General features: G+C 40.4%; 1 protein-coding gene across 19 annotated transcripts in view; it reads right to left on the bottom strand.

The window, feature by feature from the left end:
• Nucleotides 1-21,683, bottom strand: part of LMO7 (LIM domain 7) — a 212,411-nt gene that overhangs the window by 100,269 nt on the left and 90,459 nt on the right. For 18 of the 19 annotated variants that reach the window (XM_043892157.1, XM_043892166.1, XM_043892173.1 and 15 more), the window contains one exon: nt 1,550-1,656. In XM_043892157.1, coding sequence (XP_043748092.1) covers nt 1,550-1,656 — 107 coding nt within the window. Of the gene's footprint in view, nt 1-1,549; nt 1,657-1,940; nt 2,089-21,683 lie in introns of those variants that run through there. The other variant, XM_043892171.1, reaches the window with a different exon arrangement.

Genomic DNA, 21,683 nt, shown 5'->3' with positions numbered 1-21,683 from the left:
TTGCCTTAACACTTTAGAGGTGGCGTCTCATGAGACAGGCTGCAGGCAAGTCTTGCTCAGGGCACTTTTGAAATTAGAAGCCAACAAACGTGTCTGACTTAGTCCCGCAGTCTACTTGAACACTGGCTACAGAGGTTCAAAACAGTATGATTTTGAGAGGGAGAGACATTTCTTCTTCATGGACAGCAACAACTGAAGAAAAACACTTTCAGAATCAAAAATGTCTTTGCCCATCTGATAGGTGTTATGACAGAATGGCGATTAGGAAAAATAAATTCATCTATATAGCTATTGTTCACGGAAATTAAACATGACCTCAAGTACTGCAGAAGTAAACCTGCCAGTTTGACGATGAAACTCAGGATCTCTCCACAGTCTTCCAGTCAGTCAGAAATGCTGACAGACTCTTCCCTGCCTCGTACATTATCACTGCTGTGCCGTTTAGAAAGGCTTAATCAACAGAACTAGAAGCACACAGATGCAAAATGGCTTGTTCATTTAAAAAATATATGGCTGCTTTTAAAAGATTAATCCTACCAGGAATTTTAGCTTATATTGCTAAGAGACAATATATACTAGGGAAAAAATTGGCCATATTTAAGATTTTACAGACAGTTTTTTAATAACTTTAAAGTGCTCACAACAGGGCTACTAACCATTCAAACTCAGTCTCTGAATTGGTAAAAGCTAATTTTTCCATTTCTATGATTTCTATAGATAGAATAAAGGTGTTTGTTTTTCCCCTTGGAAAAAATGCTAATGAGGTTTAAGAGCCACGATAAGGAGGAAGTCATTATTAGAGAATTAAATCATTTTCCTGTCACATTTATCTAGTAACACAAGCTTATTCTGATTCACTGAAAGCAAATTTAGATTTATAAGAAAAAAATCTTACAAGAGTTTAACACCAGATTTCCTGAAACCATATACTCACACATAAACAGCATTTTCCATCTAAAACACAACACAAACACCTGTGCACGTTTTCACACACACCCCCACTTTCACTTTCTCATCCATACTATTAAAAAAGTGAAAAAAAAAAAAAAAACAGTTCATTTTTAGAAATCAGGCACAAATGACAAAAGTCATTAGTGTTGCATGTTGGTCCCAGGCACTGCTGCTTTCCAAATATTGTCTCTTTTCTCACTATCCCACTCTCATTTTTATGTTAGCAATTATGTCTTAATTTCAAATAATTATTTTCACTCTGTAAGCTAGACTATAACCTCTCCATTTTCTTTATACATATAATAAGCCTCCTCACCCTTAGCAACCAAACACAACCATGTTGGACAGGCATTAAAATATAAACCACCATTTCAGTTAATATGAGATTTAAAATAATAACATATCATGGTCTCAATTACAGAACAGCTTCACACTCACAAAGCTATTTCTTAAATAGTCTGTTTTGGAATACAAACAGAAGAAGACAAGGAGATGATTTTCCAGTAAGCAGAACTCTCAAAAATTATTCACACCAGCTACAAGCCCTAAGTTTAAAGGAAAAAAAAAAAAAAACATATAACAAACCAGTGAAACTTACTTGACAGTGACTCGATTTGATAAATCCTGTAGATCCCCAGGATGGAAAAGCTGGGCTTCTTTCAATCCAATCTGTTCACAAGCTTTCAAAAAAACGTTTATATTATCCTGTGAAAAGAAGTGGAAAGTGACTGCTTAGCTGAGCTCTCTCTCAGACAAAGGTTACCAATTTTTATGATATAACTTCCCAGCGTCAAAGTCCAATTACAGCTGGCAAAAAAAAAAAAAAGGAGGAAGAAAGACCAATGCATTCACGTATTTAAAATAAAATAATAATACTAATCTGTGGGCATGTACAGCCTTTCAGTTTTCCAGAGCATAAACGGCAGCGTTCTCTGATGCCAGGCATATGCCGTCCCTGTGATCTTTGTGACTGGCACGTTAAACATTACCTGGGAGAGGACAAGTGCCTGGCCACTGGGCAGTAATCTACACTTTGATGTCAGGTTGCTCTGCAAACAAACGCCCTCTTCCCAGCTTTGCACGACAAGCTTCACCTCTCCTCTTTAAAAATAACTCCAGCTACTGACATTCACCCACCCAGAAACTGTTGGCAGGGAGGAAGGGAGAGGAGGAACATTCTGTTTCTATGATTACAAATTACAGAACGACTGTGGAATACCACACCTGGAATCTGGGTTTGGTTGCTGAGCCGGCTCTTGACAGACAGGGCAACCGCACTCTAGGACCCGGGAGAAGCCCAGTGTTCATTGGCTGAGCCGCAGGGTGGGGGTGTGGCCCCGCCTCACGCCCTGCACCTGCCTCAGGAGTTGCCTCCACAACCTGAAAATCTCGGTGGCCCTCCTATCTAATTTCAAAACTCAAATCCTCCATTCACAGACCCAGGCTTCTCGTTCACGTCAACGGCCGCACCCACACTAACAGGGACACGCGCTGGTCGAGCAGAACTGGCTGGAGCTTCTGTCTGTACTCTGCGTCGAGAAAGAAAACCCTTGATGGGGTTGAACTTGGGCTGCGGCCATGGGACTCTCCACCTAGGATTTGTTAGGCTCTCAGGCAGCAAGAGATTGGCCTCCGGAGAGCTCGCTGCCCTCGCTGACAGGTGGTTAGGAGAGACCTGGAAGGGAGGCAGCTCCCAAGAGGAGCTGCCACGTGGAGACAGGCAGTTACTCTTTCCCATGTTGGGAAGGCAGGCCAGGATGGCAGAGGAGGGGGGATCAGAGACAGGGAAATGGAGGACAGCGAAGATGCTAAATTCAATAGCTCGGATTCTTGAAGAGTGAGGGGATTTAGGGAAAGGGGAACAAACATATGGCAGAGGAAAGCAGTGCTGTTAGGGAACTCAGGGACAATATTAAAAAAAAAAAAAAAAAACCTGTTTGTAATGGCAGGAAATTATTCTAGTGTATTATCAGTAAAAGGCATCATGAATGTCTTAGCTGAAGGCGGCAATCCATGATTCATTTTAAATAAGAGGTCAAAGATTAAAGGAACTCAATTCAAAAGTTGAACAGCTCAATGGAAGGCATTCAATCTGACTTTGGCAGGGGTCGGGGCGGGAGGGGGCCGGGGTGTTAATAGTAATGTACTGGCAACATACCAAGGGGGCAAAAGTGATTATTATGTTACATTCACATAACTTTTAAAACCTATACAACCTAATTACCAAACAATTCAAATTAATGGTTCTAAAACTGATCCTCAGAGAAGCAGACAAGAACAAATGATTTGGGGGCGGGGGGGTGTTAGTTGCTCAGTCGTGTCTGACTCTTTGTGACCCTACGAACTGTAGCCTGCCAGGTTCCTCTATCCATGGAATTCCCCAGACAAGAATACTGGAGTGGGTGGTCAGTCCCTTCTCCAGGGGAGCGTCCCAACCCAGGAATCGAACCCAGCTCTCCTGCATCGCAGGCAGATTCTTCACCATCTGAGGCACACAGGGAAGCCCCTACAGAAGTAAATCTCACTTCAAAAAGGAAAAATAATCCATTTGGAGTCTTCCCACAAATTCAATTTGCTTCTGAATGTTATTTTTAAAAAAAAGTTAAATTGGAAGTAAATGCATTGAGCTGACAGCCAAACCAATTCTTCACATATTTTATAAAAATATAATAGCATTCATCCAGTTGACAAATATGTACAGAATGATAAAAACAGATAAAGCCACACACATCTCAAAACCCCATCCAAGTATTTAGAAATAAACCACTTAAAAACAAAAGGGACTATATTTCACTGGAGACAAAGAAAAAACACAAAATAAACATGACCAAATTCTGATTCTAAGTAAAGCCTTTACATTAAAAAGCAGAACCTTTTAAACAGCTCAATGATGCTCAAGTTTTAAAAAAAAAATTTTATGAACAAAGTCTCAAATGGCCTATGCAGCAGGAACAGGTTGTACGAAGATCAGAATTGTAACCTAAATCGTGCTTGCTGGACTTGAGCCCACTGGTAATTTAGTTTGTGTAATTTCAAAGGACCTAGGCAGAGAGTTGCCTAAGGGGAGAGACAAAATTATTAAATAAAATTTTCATGTTTGTTGAAACATCAAGAAGCCACACCCAGCTCAACATATTAAAAGAGAAGGATTTAGTCATTATTTAGTGGAATCATTTTCCCTTGAAACTAGTAAACATAAATGAAAGTTAAAACAAAGGGCAAGCCTAAAACGAATCTTATCTCATTGAACTGGTAGCCAGCGCAACAAGTTAGCTCTGCCACTCACCAACTGTGTGGCTTCCGGAAACGTTAGTCAATCTTTCTGGCCCCATTCACTTCATCTGTGAAATGAGTGAGTTGTGGGTCTGTAACCCAGTACACCAAGGGCTTTCCAGGTGGCTCAGTGGTAAAAAATCTTCCTGCCACTGCAGGAGATGTAGGAGAGATGAGTTTGATCCCTGGGTTAGGATGATCCCCTGAAGAATCGAATGGCAACCCACTCCAGTATTCTTGCCTGGTAAACCTCATGGACAGAGAAGCCTGGTGGGCCACAGTTCATGGGGTCACAAAGACAGACATGACTGAACCACGGAGCATGCATCCAACCCATTACCAAGGAAAACACCTCTCTTACAGGGGGAGGGAAGCCCACCTCTCCCCAGCCCAATCGTGCAGGCAAATACCTCACAGCCTAACTTGCATAAAAATCTCAAATCAAAAGCCTGAACTAAATAACTGCAATTCCTACCCTATGAGGACCCAAAGTAGCTTCACAAAAATAGAAACAAATAAATGATCCCTGAAAATCTGCAATAGCTCCCCTTAGTTTAAAATTTTTCTATGACATGAATAAAACCAGACAGTATATAAACAGAAAAGGTTATTTTTCTGAAGATTTTCATTATGCTCTGCAATCCCTTTTCCACCCCCTTAATCTTGAATCAATGATAACAGCAGTCATAACAGATGTCGGGTGAAGGGAATCCAGGCAAATGAGGGATTAATGAATTAGGAGTGGTACTCACTAACAACTGAGGCAGGAGGCACACTCAGTCACTTCAGTTGTGTCTGACTCTTTGCAAGCTATGGACTGCAGCCCAATAGGCTCCTCTGTCCATGCGATTCTCCAGGCAAGAATACTGGAGTGGGTTGCCCTCTCCTCCTGTAGGGGATCTTCCTGACCCAGGAATCGAACCCATATCTCCTGCATCTCCTGCATCACAGGCAGGTTCCGAACCCACTGAGCCACCTGGGAAGCCTGAGGCAGGCAAGATGATGAAGCTACAAAAATTTACCAAGATTCCTAGGTTTCTATGAGTCCACTGTAATACCTCTATTCGTTATCTACTGCTTCACAGCAGATTATCCTAAAACTTAGCAGCTTAAAACCACAGACATTTGTGATTTCACAGTTTTTGAAGGTCAGGAATTTGGGGGTGGCTTAAGTTGCTGGGTGGCTTAAGTTGCTTCCCTGATGGCTCAAAAGGTAAAGAATCCACCTGCCAATGCAGGAGACACAAGAGACATGGGTTTCATCCCTGGCTTGGAAAGATCCCCTGGAGGAGGGCATGGCAACCCACTTCAGTATTCTTGCCTGGAGAATCCCAGCAAGGACAGAGGAGCCTGGTGGGCTACAGTCCATGGGGTCACAAAGAGTCGACGTGACTGAGCAACTAACACTACGTTGCATGGTTCTGGCTTGGAGGTCAGCTGGGGCTACAAACAACTGAACACCTTCTGGGGCTTGAAGGAGCCACTTCCAAGGTGGTAAGTCAAGGCTGGCTGTTGACAGGGAGCCTCAGCTCTAAACCAAATGGAAACCTCCACAGAGTTGCTTGACTGAGTGATCCCAGAGAAAGCAAGAGGGAAGCTGCAGGTTTTCATGATCGAACTCCTTATCCTTCAGAGCAGGTTACATCAGTTCAATTCAGTTGCTCAGTCGTTTCCAACTCTTTGCGACCCCATGGACTGCAGCACACCAGGCTTCCCTGTCCATTACCAACTGCTGCAGCTTGCTCAAACTCATGTCCATCAAGTCAGTGATGCTATCCAACCATCTCATCCTCGTCGTCCCCATCTCTTCCTGCCTTCAGTCTTTCCCAGCATCGGGATCTTTTCCAATGAGTCAGTTCTTTGCACTGGGTGGCCAAAGTATTAGAGTTTCAGCTTCAGCATCAGTCCTTCCAATGAATATTCAGGACTGATTTCCTTTAGGATGGACTGGTTGGATCTCCTTGCAGTCCAAGGGACTCTCAAGAGTCTTCTCCAACACTACAGTTCAAAAGCATCAATTCTTCAGTGCTCAGCTTTCTTTATGGTCCAACTCTCACATCTATACACGACCACTGGAAAAACCATAGCTTAGACTAGATAGACCTTTGTCGGCAAAGTAATGTCTCTGCTTTTTAATATGCTGTCTAGGTTACATAGGTCAGCCCTATTCAAGGTAGGAAGAACTATACAAGGACATCAATAGCAGGTGGTGAGAATCACCAGAGACCATCTTGTGGATTTGATAACATAGCTCACGTTCTGGCCCCAAGATTCAAGTTCCTCTCACATGCAAATACACCAACTCCCTCTCAAGGACCTAAAAATTCTCATCCTTTGATAAGGTGACCTCAGAGTCCAGAATCTCATCATACAAATCAGATCCAGGTATGAAGGAGGCTCCTCAGGTGTGGTTCCTTCAAAACAGCCCTTGAATACAGTTCTCTCAACTTGAATGCCAGGAAACTAAAGCAACAGTTACTGCCCCACACACCCAACACACAATGGTGGGACAGGTGGAGGATAACCAGTAAACTCTCTAGTTCAATGTGTGCCAAAATGAAAGGCACACGGATCCACAGAAATTCTGAAATCCTGCAAAGCATAGGTTGGCAGTCCTTCCTTAGAATTCAAGGCCATGGAATATTTCCTTCATGGTTTTTTTGCTTCACTCTCTGGACACTTGGTTCCACCTTAAAAATTATCTTTCCCTTTCCTTGGAAAGTAGCTTATGTTTGCCAGATAGAACTTTCTCAGTCTGCTCCCTGACTGTAGAAGTTTGGGGGACCAAAGGTCCCTGTATTTTGTAGCCCTTTGTCCCCTTCTAAGTTTGTAAAGTTCCTGCAAATACAATTCCGTCAAAAATACTATATGTCTTCTGTGAATCTTATTGGACTTCGCTCCATTAGTCAAAAGCGCACAACCACAAATCCTTACAAGACAAGCCCTTTTCTACCTTGGTCTGTCGAGATGACTAAGGGACACCACCCCTTAAGCTTCTTAGAAGTCCTGCTGCTAGACTGGACAGATTTCCAAGGCTCCATGTAGGATCTTCCTAAGATCTTAAAGGATTTAACAGCCACACTCTCTCTCGGCTTCACTTTAGATTACCTTATTTTCCCACCAGTTTTCTGAATTTGATCTTTGCTGAAATTCATTTCCTAATTTTTTCTGGAAAAAAAAAAATCATGATTTATAACATAAAGAGCCTGATAATTCTCAAAACCAGCAATTCCTGTGGCCACTCATGTTTACCATTCTGCTCTCATTTTCTCTCCCACATTTTACTATAATCAGGAAGAGAAGGCCTTAGAAAGATAAACTGTTTTAAAGATGGTGAGTTTGAGATATCCATATCAAGACTCCCAGCTAATAATAAATTGGGTTTGGAGGTCATGGGAAGTTTTGAGCTTAAAACATGGCTTGGGGAAATCAAGCACACATTAGTAGTAGCTGAAATTAAGGATATGAATGAGCCATCTTAGGAAAAGCAAAGCAAATGAAGGATTCACAGTCAGACACCAATATTTTTAAAACAGTTTAAAAAAAGGAAAAGAAAAATAGCAATCAGAGAAATCAGAGGAAAAGTAGAAATAAACAGCATCACGGAAAAGAAGGGAAGAAAGGACTTCCCTAGCCATCCAGTGGTTAAAATTCTGTGCTTCCACTGCAAGGGGCATGGGTTCAATCCTTGGTCAGGGAACTAAGACCCCACATGCAGTGCAGCCAGAAAAAAGAAAGAAAGAGAGAGTTTCAAGATGAAAGAGTCATATAGTCATATGGAGCTACAAATAGTTTCAACAAGGCAAGAATGAAACTATCCAAAGACTCTGACCATCAAATGAAGAATCCTCAGTCAACATAAACTCCAGGAGTTTAAGGAGTAAATAAGTGAAACTGAAGATTAGCCTGATGCAGAGAACTGACTCATTTGAAAAGACCCTGATGCTGGGAAAGACGGAAGGCAGGAGGAGAAGGGGACAACAGAGGATGAGATGGTTGGATGGCATCACTGACTCAACGGACAAGAGTTTGAGTGAACTCCAGGAGTTGGTGATGGACAGGGAAGCCTGGCGTGCTGCAGTCCATGGGGTTGCAAAGAGTCCGACATGACTGCGTGACTGAACTGAACTGAAGATTAGCCATTTACTACAGAGCAAGAATCATCCAAAATCTCCCCTTCTTGGTGCCAGCAGATAGTCTTGTCTTCGATTTGAGTTTCCCATCAGCCCTCCCAAAGCTACCATCTCCCAACCCTCCAATTTAGGACCCTCCATTGCTCTGTTTCTGAAGGGAGATGAGAGAGAAAAGCAGGTCTCATGCCTTTTCTCCTGGACCCAAAGGTAGGACCATGTTCTACTTCCTTCTAGCATTTTCCTGGCTTAAACACAAACACAGTTACCCACTTCTATAGAGTCTATAGATCAGATCAAATCAAAGGAGATCAAATTCCTCTCTAACTCCATTATAAATCCTGAAAAGAGTTATAAGAAAGTAACATGAGGCCAACATAAATTTTCTAACAGCAGATCCAAAGGTATCATAGGACTTTGTAACACTTCCCCTTATAGCCTTTCATCCCATTTTCCAAAAGCATTTATCCAGTAACATATTCTCATGTCATCTAAGTAGGTTCCCACATTCTTTTATCAGAGATAATGGCAGCTTGGGGAGCATGTCAGGAGCCCAGAGTTGAATTAATCATATTTTAGCAAGTTCTTATCAGTCAATATTTTGTTATTTTACTGTCTTCCTCTTCATCCCATACCTCCACTCCTCACTCACACTCCTCCCCATTAAAAGATCATTTCTCCCTTGGTACATACCCTAAAGAACTGATTTTCAAACAAGTACAGTATATGTACATACACATTGATAGCAGCAGTAGTCACAAGAGTCAGAAGGTGGAAACAAGCTAAACCGTCAACTAACAGATAGATGGATAAACACATTGCGATACATCCATACAATGGATTATTCAGACATAAAAAAAAAAAAATAAAGTACTTACACATGCTATAGAGTGGGTGAACCTCCTGAATACTGCACTAAATAAATAAACCAAAGAAGCTAGACACACAAAGATCACATGGTCCATTTATACCAGGTAGCCAGAATTGATAGAGCCAAAACAGAACAGAGATAGGATGCAGACTATTGGTTTCTGGGGGTAGAGAGGAGGGAGGGTGAAATGGAGAAAAAATAATTAAAGAGTAAGAGAGTAATGGAAAGTTTTGGTGGTTGCACAACACTGTGAACGTACTAAACACCACTGAACTGGTCGCGTTAAAATGACTAATTTTATGTTATGGGAATTTCACCACCATAAATCATGGTGTAAAAGGTGCTTCTGCAAACTCTACCCAATACTCTGCAATGGCCTATATGAGAAAAGAATCTAAAAAAATGTGGATACGTGTATATGTATTAACTGATTCACTTTGCTGTACGCCTGAAACTAAGGCAACGTTGTAAACCAACTATGCTACAATAAAAATACATAAATAAAATAAAAAGGTATATTAGCATTTACATCTGAACTTTAGAATCAGCTTGTTCATTTCTGGCACTTGTTAACAATGCCAGAATGTTATCAGGTATGTGCCAAGAAGAAGTTGTAACCATTGCTGGAAAGTGAAATGTATTAATTCTAAAGTCTATGCTTTAGAATAGCAGTCTCCTATCAGTCATGTCAGAATCACCAGACAGGCAGGCAGAAAGTAATCCCTCGAGTTATGCTGTGCTAAGTCGCCTACAGTTGTGTCTGACTCTTTGTGACCCTATGAACCGTAACCCAACAGGCTCCTCTGTCCATGGGATTCTCCAGGCAAGAATACTGGAGTGGATTGCCATTTCTTTCTCCAGGGGATCTTCCCAACCCAGGGATCAAACCCAGTTCTCGCACTGCAGGCAGAGTCTTTACTGTCTGAGGCACCAGGGAAGTCAAGTGATGCTGAGGCAACAACAAATTGAAGAAGAGCTGACCTAGACTGTAGATACTCAACATGAGGTCCACAAACCATAAGCCTTGGCATCACTTGGGAACCTGTTAGAAATGCAGAAGTGCTGTATCTCCACCCCAGCTCTGAATCAGATTCCATATTCTAAGATACTCCTCCAGGTGATTAGAGTCTTTGTAGACAAGTTTTCTGGCAAATAACAAGGAAGCAATTTCCAAATATGATCTAAAACAAAGTTTTTCCTTAGTGTGGACACGAATCACCGAGTGATTATAGAGATCACCATTAGACCGCCACCAAAGTGCCTGAATTCCATTTTTATGATCCCCTAATCATGATCAAAATTATTTTAAAGCAACTCCCAAGAAGCACAGTGACAACAGTATGTCCAAATTTGCATTTTAAGTATGGTTTCCATTAAGAAAGTAGTTTAGTCAAAATTTCGATCAGCTGGCCCAAGCTTTTTTAAATTGTTATGGAAAACTCATCCTCTAGTTTATGGCTTTGTTAATAAATGTAAGCGGTGAAATAGCACACCTACAATTTATGTCTCTAACATGTAGGCAAATACACAGAGATCCAGCTTCCATACTTATTTGTAAAGTAAGCAAGCAGCTGGTCTTTAAGTTCTCCTTGGGTCTTTACTTCTCTACAGTGAAAAAGGCTCAGTCATTTGCTGATAAGAAAGGAACTGAGGACAAGGAGAGAAGTAGTTTTGTCACATGTGAAAACAGGACCCAACCAGGAATGCTTAATAGGAACTGCCGAGGGACCACATGATTTATGATAACTATGTCAGCAGCTTGGTGAATGGATTTTGCTCCAGCACTGCTTGGCAGAACAGGAGCAAAGCCAGACTGAGAGAGACAGAACTAAGAGATGCTAAGTTAGGGCTGCACCAGGTTAGAGGAAGAGAGGGCTGAGTGCTTCAGTAAAAAGCTAGTTATTGAAATGCTTAATCCACTCAGGGTATGATTAACTACACAGGAGCAATAATAGGCTTTGTCAAACTGCAGCATGAATTAAGATACAGTCCTGCATATTATCCAAACTAAACTTTACATCAAAAATGAAGTAATTCTAAGACTTACCTACTACATAAAAAAAAAAAAAGATATTGACATGGATACTTAAGAAGTTCTGCCAACAGTTCATACAAGTCAATACCAGAGGGGAAAAAAAAAAAAAAAACACTTAAAAAGTGAGAAAAAGACCTTGCATTACTGTTCATCCTCCTCACAGCACCAACTGTCTCGCTACTCACACTGTGCCCACTGTTCGCAGAACCTAGGGTAGGTAAGACAACCAACAGCAGCCCGTGGCCAAGCAAGTACCTTGTGACACACATATGCAGTGCTATAAGTGATCTCAGCTGCTACATAACTATTTACAAAATTATTTACAAAACGTGGGGCAAGAATGAGAAACCATGAGGCAAGCGAGCCTGACCATGCCATTTTGGCTAATTTGCTCTTTCGCTTACAGACCTAAACAGACATTTCTCCAAAGAAGACATGCAGATGGATAAAAAACACATGAAAAGATGCTCAACATCACTCATTATTAGAAAAATGCAAATCAAAACTACAATGAGATATCAACTCACAATGATCAGAAAGGCCATCATCAAAAAGTCTACAAACAAAAAATGCTGGAGAGGGTGTGGAGAAAAGGGAACCCTCTTGCACTGTTGATGGGAATGCAAATTGATACAGCCACTATGGAAGAGAGAATGGAGATTCCTTAAAAGTCTAAGAATAAAACCACCATGTGACCCAGCAATCCCACTCCTAGGCATGTACCCTGAGGAAACCAAAATTGAAAAAGACACGTGTATCTCAATGTTCACAGCACTATTTACAATAGAACATGGAAGCAACCTAGATGTTCATCAACAGATCAATGGAAAAAGAAGCTGTGGTATGTATACACAATGGAATATGACTCAGTTATAAAAAGAAACACAGTTGAGTCAGTTCTAAGGAGGTGGATGAACCTAAAGCCCATTATACAGAATGAGGAAAGTCAGAAAGAGAAAAACAAATAACATATACTAACACATATGTATGGAATCTAGAAAGATGGTACTGATGAAATTATTTGCAGGGCAGCAATGGAGACACAGAAATAGAGAACAGACTTATGGACATGGGGTGGGAGGGGAGGAAGAAGAGGGTGGGATGCATGGAGGGAATAACATGGAAACTTACATTACCATATGTAAAATAGATAGCCAATGGGAATTTGCGATATGACTCAGCGAACTCAAACCAGGGCTCTGTAACAACCTCGAGGGGTGGGATGGGGAGGAAGGTGGAGGGAGGCTCAAGAGGGAGGAGACATATATCTACACCTACGGCTGATTCATGCTTATGTTTGGCAGAAACCAACACAATTCTGTAAAGCAAGTATCCTTCAAATAAAAAATAAAGACATTTAGATTTATTAAAAAAAAAAAAAAAAGTTCTGTCAGAGAACAGACTGGTAGCTGCCAGAGGTGCAGGGAAGAGGGACAAAACAGGAACAGAAGAAAACACTTCTGTCCCCAAGTTATCCACGTTGTACGTTTCAAGCAAAACAAGTAATTGCTTACAGAACCCTGTCATAATGACACTAAAACACAGATTGTATAAATCAATAAAGCACATTTAATTGAGAAAAACTGCACAGGAACACTTCAGAGGTTGCTGGGGAATTGGTATTCCTTCACTGCAGCAGCCCCCACCTGCTTCAGGGACTCTCTTACAGGTGATGTGTCTGGATCATTAGCCCTTGTTTAAGTCTCTCCAGCCTCAGGGACTCCCTGCTTCATTAGGCTGACTCACTTTAAGTCATTTCTATGTCAAAATAGCCCAAAGACTTCCTTGCTATAATTGTAAAATATTGATCCTAACTCTGCCTACATAACGCACTATAAATCTCACCTTTTCATCTTCCTCCCCCACAAGAGCCCTTGAGCTTTCCTGCCTCATACACTCCACATGGTCCCCCCAACTCACATCTTCTTATTAAATATCCCTGGTTTCCTCAACATCTCTGGTCCCTCACATGACATTTTTCAGTTCTCTTATTATCCCAACTGGCCCTTCCCTAATAGCTTATTTCCCCAATAACCTCAACTTCTCGTGAAAAGACACTTACAATGTCTTATTGTTCCCACTTCACACATGTGAAACTGAGGCTTAAGAGGTATGTGACTTGCCTAGGTCATCCAGTAAGTGGTACAGTTGAGATTCAAACCAAGCGGTTCAACTTAAGTCCATGCTCTTAACCACTGTATTAAGTTCCCACTAATGCTGTGACAAATTACCATAATTTAATGGCTTACAACAAGACAACTCTATGATTTAACAATAGCAGAGACTAGAAACTCAGAATCAGTCTCACTGGACTAAAATCAAGGTGTCAGCAGGGCTGTGTTCCTTCTAGAAGCTCTGGGAGAAAATTATTTTCTTTTCCTTTCTGAAGCCCACTTCCTCCATCTTCAAAACCAGAAGCACTGGGCTAAGACTCTCTTCCACGACCATCTATCTAGTTCTCACTCCACATTCCACTTAAAGGATCCTGGTGACTACACTGCTCCCCCTACCCCCGGCTAATCCGGGCTCCTCTCTTGCAATCCCAATTTCACCCTAATCCCCGCCTCGTCTTGCAGTGTATTCACAGATGCAATGGACTAGGCTGTGAACACCTCTGGGAGCCGGTCTGCCTACAACTACCATGCCTCCTTAAAGATAGGTTCCTGTGTGCTATGTCCTCCCTTCTCAGCATGAAGCATCTGCAACTCAAAACAAGACTCCAAGTGTGGCTAATTATGACCAGAGGCCATCACTTGAAAGGTCATTAATAACGGTCATCTGGTAAAATGAGGATAACAGAGTGACTGTAAGGATGGAGTGAGGAAGTAGACATATGATCGGCACAGTTTCTAGCACTGAGGAAGTGATCAGTGAATAGAAATTATCTAATTTCTCTTGCTACAGGCCATGGCTACTTTGTATTGTGGCATCTATGGCATACTGTCAGCTAACCGAGATCATGGGAGTCAATGAAGATCCCCTGGAGAAGGAAATGGCAATCCACTCCAGTATTCTTGCCTAAAGAACTCCATGGACAGAGGAGGCTGGCAGGTTAGGGTCCACAGGGTCACAAAAGAGTCAGACACGACTTAGTGACTGAACAACAGGAACAAAACTGAGATCACGTGTTGGCCAAGAAGTTCATTCAGGCTTTCCCAAACAATCTTACAGAAAGACCGAACAAACTTTCTGGCCAACCCAATACAATGGCAACAGCCAGTTGACAATGACATCACAGTTCACAGGAAGATGATCTGTGAATTTTAACAGATCAGGAGGCTAGTCTAATTTAGAATAAAAATGAGGTGGATACAAAGAATCTGAATTGAAAATCATGTGACACGATTAGTGAGGTGTCATGGATAAAAGCATAAAATGCATGATTCTATTTGTAGATAAAATCACTGGATTTATGACTGATTTTTTTCAACTAAAATAGTTGAAATATATTCCTGACAAAATATCCCTTTGAAGACTGAGACCCATCTGAATTGTTTTAGTTTTAGATTTTTATACCCAGTACATGATCTATGTCTTATTGCTCCAACATCTATAAACTAGACTAAATAAATTTCCCATGTTTTCATCCCACATTTTTTTAAAAAATAAAAATAGGGCAAGTATAAGCTCCAAGGCAAGCTGCCAGAAACCTCCATCCAAGTTTACATGGACTTACATCCTGGTCCTTAAAATTGAGCATTTTTCCTCAACTATTTAAGATTTTGCCTACAGACATCATTATCTTGTCTGCTTTTCCATCAACTCTACGGAGGCCACAACAACAGACACATTGCAGGAATTAAGACAGATATCTGAAAGGAAAAGGATGGCAATATGAATAAGCAAAATATAAATGAGTAAAATAGGCATAATGGCAAGGAGATGCCAAAAGAGAAGAAGGAAACCAGAGACTCTTATCCTGTCTACAGGATACTCCATATAAAGATTGCCTTGGGGAAATGCAAGCCTCCTGTTACCAGATTCATTGAAAAACCAGAGACTGAGGATTTTATCTAAAATCTGAAGGTATGCAGATGTTGGTTTAAATTTTAAAAACAAGCAGAAACTGTGATGGTCAAACAAAACCCATCATGGGCTATTTCATGACCTCTAGTGAGTCTCCTGGACCCCCCTCCCATGGGACCAGTTCAGTGACCTGTTGCTTTAGAACATTTGTTTATGGTGGCCAAGGCTGGCTTCTAGTGATGATCTTCCTTCTTGTTAAATAATCACAAACCATCCCTTCATTCATCTTTTATATGATGTTGCTAGGGAATATTTGTAGCTGTGTCTCAAGTTCCTAGAATAGTGCTGGCACAGAGTAGGTGTTCAGTAAGTACTTTGAGGAAAGGAGGGATAGTCATGGGCCTAAACCCCATCAAGTAACCAATGCCCTGATACCAGTCTTACACCTGGGTTCCAGTTCTTATTGTCATTTGCTCTTCCCATTCCAATGTCTATGTTTAAAAGGTGCCTAAAGAGAAATGTTCAAAGTGTTTTGTATCTGAATAAAACTGTCACGTATGACATAATCTTACTCTGAATCAATTTTTTTAAAACTCTACAAGTTAATTACAGTGTTGATTTAGGAATTCTAATTCATTAATGGTTTGAAAAAAGTTGCCCTCAAGGCTGAAAGTTGGCACATAAATGTTCATCTTAGATTTAAAAACAAGAAAGTTTTGGAACTCTAGGGAAGTGTTCCTAAACTCGTGCCAATGCCATGACTAAGAGATTATGGCTGGAAAGAAAACCGGAGTTTCCTGACTTACAGAGCTGCATCATTATGAGGGCATGGTAACCAACTTCAATGCTGACACTAAGTTTCAAAGTTTCTACTCTTGGTGACATTTATCTTCAACTAGGAGTTGGAGAGAAGTAGGGTGACAAGGAACCTTAAGGAAATCTCCTAAAAATACTTTCTAACTAACTCAAAATCATCACTGACTTAATTACATGCCATTTACATGGAGGTATTAAGGCATCTGGATAAAAAGTGAAAAACGTGAAAGTGTTAGTCTCTCAGTTGTGTCTGACTCTTTGCAACCCCATGGGCTGTAGCTCACCAGGCTTCTCTGTCCATGGGATTCTCCAGGCAAGAATACTGGAGTGGGCAGCCATTCCCTTCTCCAGGTGAATCTTCCTGATCCAGGGATCAAACCCAAGTCTCCTTCACTGCAGGGAGATGCTTGTGCCACCCAGGAATCCCCAAGGCATTTGGATATTTAATATCTAATATTTGTTACCTTGAAGACATCCAATACAGTTTGTTTCCTCAGACCTGATAATTGGATAACCTCAAACCATTTCAAAATACCAATGGTGATCCAGAGAAATTCCAGTAAAGGATACATTAGAAAAAAATATTTACATTAAAATACAACCACAGAAAATATCATTTTAAAGGCACACAGTGATCTTATTTTCAGTAAATAGCTAACATTTATGCTGATTTCTTGTATAAGTGTAACAGTAAAATAAAAATGGTAACATTATGGTATACTTTATGTTTGTGTTATTGGTGTTTTGTTTTTAAAGAAAATAGTGAGGCTGGCATGCTAGTAAAATAAGAACAGTTTAAATACTGGTGTTTGAGACATAATCACACAGCTTGGAACAGCAGTTCAACTTCCCTTTGAAATAAAAACATATTTTTAAAGTAGATTTAATCATGAGACTACAACTGAGCAGTTTTAGTCAGGTTTATTGATATAGTTTAACCTTCACTGTCTCTATTAGGAAATGAAAGTAAAAAATCTTTTAACTCAATAAAACCCCAAGGTCTGATCCAACATATATGCAGTTGTTCCAGTACAGTAATAGGCAAGAAATGGCAATTCATAGAAACATCTAGCCTTCGTTATTTATCATCTGTGTAAAAACTAAGAGTGGAGGAAAGAGGGTTACAGGGGATCCTCTTATTTACCCTTATTCATTTAAAAATGGGGATTGTGGCAATTAGAATTAGCTCAGCATGAATGCTGCTCTTATCGGCTAAATAATCAAATTGGCAAGGATGAGTGAATCAAAAAGAATTTGCTTGGTGGAAGCCTTTCCCAAATTCACTAGGTGGAAGATCTCCTTCAACAAATCTACAAAATCAGCAAATAAAATTCAAGACCAGAAAATAGACACTACTGATATTACCAGGAGATGGTTATTTTAAACTGGCTTCCCTGGTGGCTCAGATGGTAAAGAATCCACCTGCATCTCGGGAGACCTGGGTTCAATCCCTGGGTTGGGAATGTCCCCTGGAGAAAGGAACAGCTACCCACTCCAGTACTCTGGCCTCGAGAATTCCATGGACAGAGGAGTCTGGCAAGCTACAGTCCATGGGGTCGGAAAGAGTTGGACACGACTGAGCGACTTTCACTTTCACACCATCTTCCCCTCTCTTCCCAGGCTGCAGCCTGTTATCTGTGTTTTGTATATATCAACATCCAAATATTTTCACCAATGGTCCTTGTTACCAACTAGGGAGATATTCCCTCTGAGATGCAAATTGGGTTTGACCTACTACACAGCAACCCTCAATAACCACCTTTCAAGCAAAGTATATATTTACACTGGCTACTCATCCAAGTCACATTCTAATATTCCTTGAGTACTGTCTCTTCAACCATACAAAATGTATTCCTCCCTCTTAACCAGAAAAGTACCACTCTTGAAATGGACATAGTAATTATATTTGTACTTTTTACATTATTTCAACTTGGAAAAAGAAAGGAAACAGAAGAAAGCTTTTTTCTCCTGAAAATACTCTGTCTCAAGGTCTCACATTTTGGTCTTATTTGTAGAAAGAGCTCACAGACTCAGAGTCTCACAAGCCTCCTCTCTCCCAATTCTTGGGCTTATTTTACTAAAAATTATTTTAAATGGGATAAATATAGAAGTCATTGCTTGAGAGTAGTTTTTAGAAAAGTACATGATAAAACCTGGATAAGAATATTTAAATTTTATAGCTGATTCCTCAGGTGAATTTTATATTATAGCTGGAAGAGAATAACTAGATGTTTCAATAGTGACTTTGGCATAGACTAGGCTGTACTACCGTGCTGACACCCAGGCACAGGTGAGTGAAGATGAATGAATCAGAACTAATGTTACGCAGGTATAAGAACAAGGACCACTAATAACTTTCCAATAAATTGGTGGAAAGAACAGACCCATAGATATGTCTTATTTCTTGAAATAACCATTATGAAGGCAGGAGAAAATGACACATCTAATAGCTTAAGCTAGCTGGCATCTTTGCCATTTGCTGTATTCTATGGTTCCTAAATGAGCAGACAATTTTCCCCAGCCTCAATAGTCAACCTTACACATTCCTACTCTTCAAGGAACCTGAAAGAATAACCCTTTGGAGCAAAGATGTTCAAACTGAGCCCACATTTTTCATGCAAGCCTAGATATACTGAGCATTTCTCTATTAAGTCCACTGATGGACAGAAACATTCAAACAAACAAATGATTCATAGTAAAATGTTCTAGGATACCATTGCTCTCAAAGGGAAACCTCAGCTGAAATGGCAAGTGTGAGATCAATTCGATCTACAGGCAGCCAGCAAGCTAGCCCATGTAAAAAGGGTAGAGTTTACTTTCTTGATTCTTTAGCTGAATGGTTCTCAACCTGGATAAATTTACCCTATAGGGGTTACTGGCAATGTCAAGAGTCATTTTTAATTGTCATAATTGGGCGGTGGAGGGCACAGTGACGTTGCTCAACATTCTACAATGCACAGGACAGATGCCTACAACAAAGAATTGCCCAGCCCCAAATGTCAATAGTGCCGAGGCTGAGAAACCTTGCTTTAGAAAATACTAACAAACCATTAGGGGTCCAAGATGACTGTTAAGTCTTATGGTTAATAACTTGCTTGATGTTTTCTACACATACTGTATTTCATGCACATGAATGCAACCCATAGTAAAATATTATTCTGGTTCAATGGCTCTTTTCACTGTCAGAATATCTGGCCTGTGTTTCAGGGTTTTGTTTTGAGGTGGAGTTTTTTAATTCTCAAAGTTTTTGTCTTGAGTTTCAATGATTTGAACACACCCACATTTAACACCAGCTAACTTTTTGGAAGGCTGAAACTCTGGGGTTAGAATTTTTAGCATGGCTTTGTAAAGAACAAAGAGAATTTAAATGATAGGGGGAAATGTATTTCTTTACAAAACTCAGTCAAGCAAGAAAAGCTGTATCTCTAGAAGATCTATAAGAATATAATTACTGCCTTCCTCAAGAAAAAATAAATCATCTAATCATATGACTGTTTTAAGCAAAGCATTCAATATATTTCTAAATCATCTCAACATCTCCCTCTGTTACCTTTCTCAGGAGATATTCCATGTGTTTCGCACAGGTCCATCTGCCATGAATAAATCCACTGCCTTAGCTTCATAGCTAAATACATACGGCAGTGGACATGAAATGGATAAAAGTCATAGATGAAGAAAGGAGAGTAAAAAGGAAGTCATGGAAAGGGGGGGGCTTGGACACTATACTCACACAGCTTAACAAACCCTTACATAGAAATTGCATAATTATTTCTGTATTTGACTTAACTTGGTATCTACCCCACACAAACCTCACTTATAGAAATCACCTCAACCCATACACCTGAACTGAGAAAACCAAAGGAAATGAACACTCCTGACCACAGCCTGGAGAGCCAAGACCACTCTCTCACTCAAGGAACTCATCCACCAGTCGGCCACTAACCCATGATATCTGTAGCCGGGAAAGAAAAGGTAATTGTTGACTCACAGATCTCAAAATAAAACTTAAGGTTACTGAAGGCAAAATGTGAGGGGAAGGGATAAATTATGAGCCTGAGAAACATACAACACTGCTATGTAACAGAAAACAAATAAGGATCAACTGTGCAGCATGGGGAGCTCCACTCAATACTCTGTAACAACCTATAGCGGGAAAAGAGCATCACTGATTCACTCTGCTCTACACCTGTTGGTTCGTGTAAGTCAACAGGGTAAGTCAACAGTGTAAGTCAACTCTACTCCAATGAAAAGAGAACAAAACGTAATCTGATCCATTCAGATTCTTCTCTTAGGAAATGCAACTAAGGGATGCCATTTTCTGTCAGAAAAGGGACAGAAAAAAGTAATCACATGGAATGCCGCTGCCATGGTTATGCCTGAGCACTAGATTAATAAGAATCCTTTGGAAAATCCTTAAAATAAAACACTCTTCATCCCACTTCGCTTGAAAGCATCTCTGCTCTTAGTTACTAAAAGAAGCATTAGCTACATATAAAACTGGTGAATCTGATTAAAGTCTTGGAATGTATCAGTGTGAATTCCTCATTTCAATATTATACCACTTACCCAAGATGTCACCATGGGGGAAACGGGCTGAAAGGCATGGAGGATTTTCCTGTACTGCTTTTCTAGCAACTTCCTCTGAATCTCAAATGTTTTTAAAAAAATAAAGATCTCAAAATAAAATTTTTTTAAAAAAACAAGTATTGACTAAAACATTTATCTATCGGTATTAGTTTCCTAAGGCTGTCATAACTAAGTACCACAAACCGAGTGGCTTAAAAAAAAGAGATTTACTGTCTCACAGTTCTGGAGACTAGAAGGGGAAAATCGAGGTATTCACAAAGACATGATCCCATGAAACCTGCGGGAGAATCCTTCTTGCCTCTTGCAGCTTCTGGTGGTTTGCTGGCCATCTCTGCTCCGCCTTCCCTCCAATCCTCAGCTGTCACACGGTTTCTTCCTCTATGTATCTGCCTACATAAGGTCATCTTCATTTAGGGACGCCAGTCACATTAGGTTAGGGTAATGCCTACCCTACTTCACTATGGCCTCTGTTCCCATACTCCACGTAACAACTCTATTCTAAAATCAGGTCACATTCTGAGGTGCTGCAGCTTAGGACTTCAATATATAAACATACCTCAGAGATATTGTGGGTCAGGTTCCAGACCACCACAATAAAGCAAGTTACATGAATTGTTCTGTTTCCCAGTGCATACAAAAGTTATGTTTATGTAGTCTATGGTAAAGTGTGCAATAGCAGTATGTCTAATAAAACAGCCTACATACCTTAATGAACAAATGTCATATTGCTAAAGCATGCTACCCATCATTTGAACCTTCAGAGAGTCATAGAAGTAACATCAGAGATCACAGGTCACAGATCACCAGAACAAATATAATAATAACGAATAACTTTGAAATATTGTAACAATTACCCAAACATGACCCAGAAACATGGGGTGAACAAATGCTGTTAAAAAATGGTGCTGATAAAACCTGTACTATTCGGGGTTGCCATATACCTTCAATTTGTTTAAAATAAAAAACAAAAACCCACAGTATCTGCAAAGTGCACTAAAGCAAAGCACAATAAAATGAAGTATCCCTGTACTGTGTCTTTCTTTGGAGGACACAA

This window comes from Cervus elaphus, chromosome 30 (assembly GCF_910594005.1).
Source record: "Cervus elaphus chromosome 30, mCerEla1.1, whole genome shotgun sequence".
NCBI classification, from domain to species: Eukaryota; Metazoa; Chordata; class Mammalia; order Artiodactyla; family Cervidae; genus Cervus; species Cervus elaphus.
This window is presented reverse-complemented; position numbering and strand designations above follow the sequence as displayed.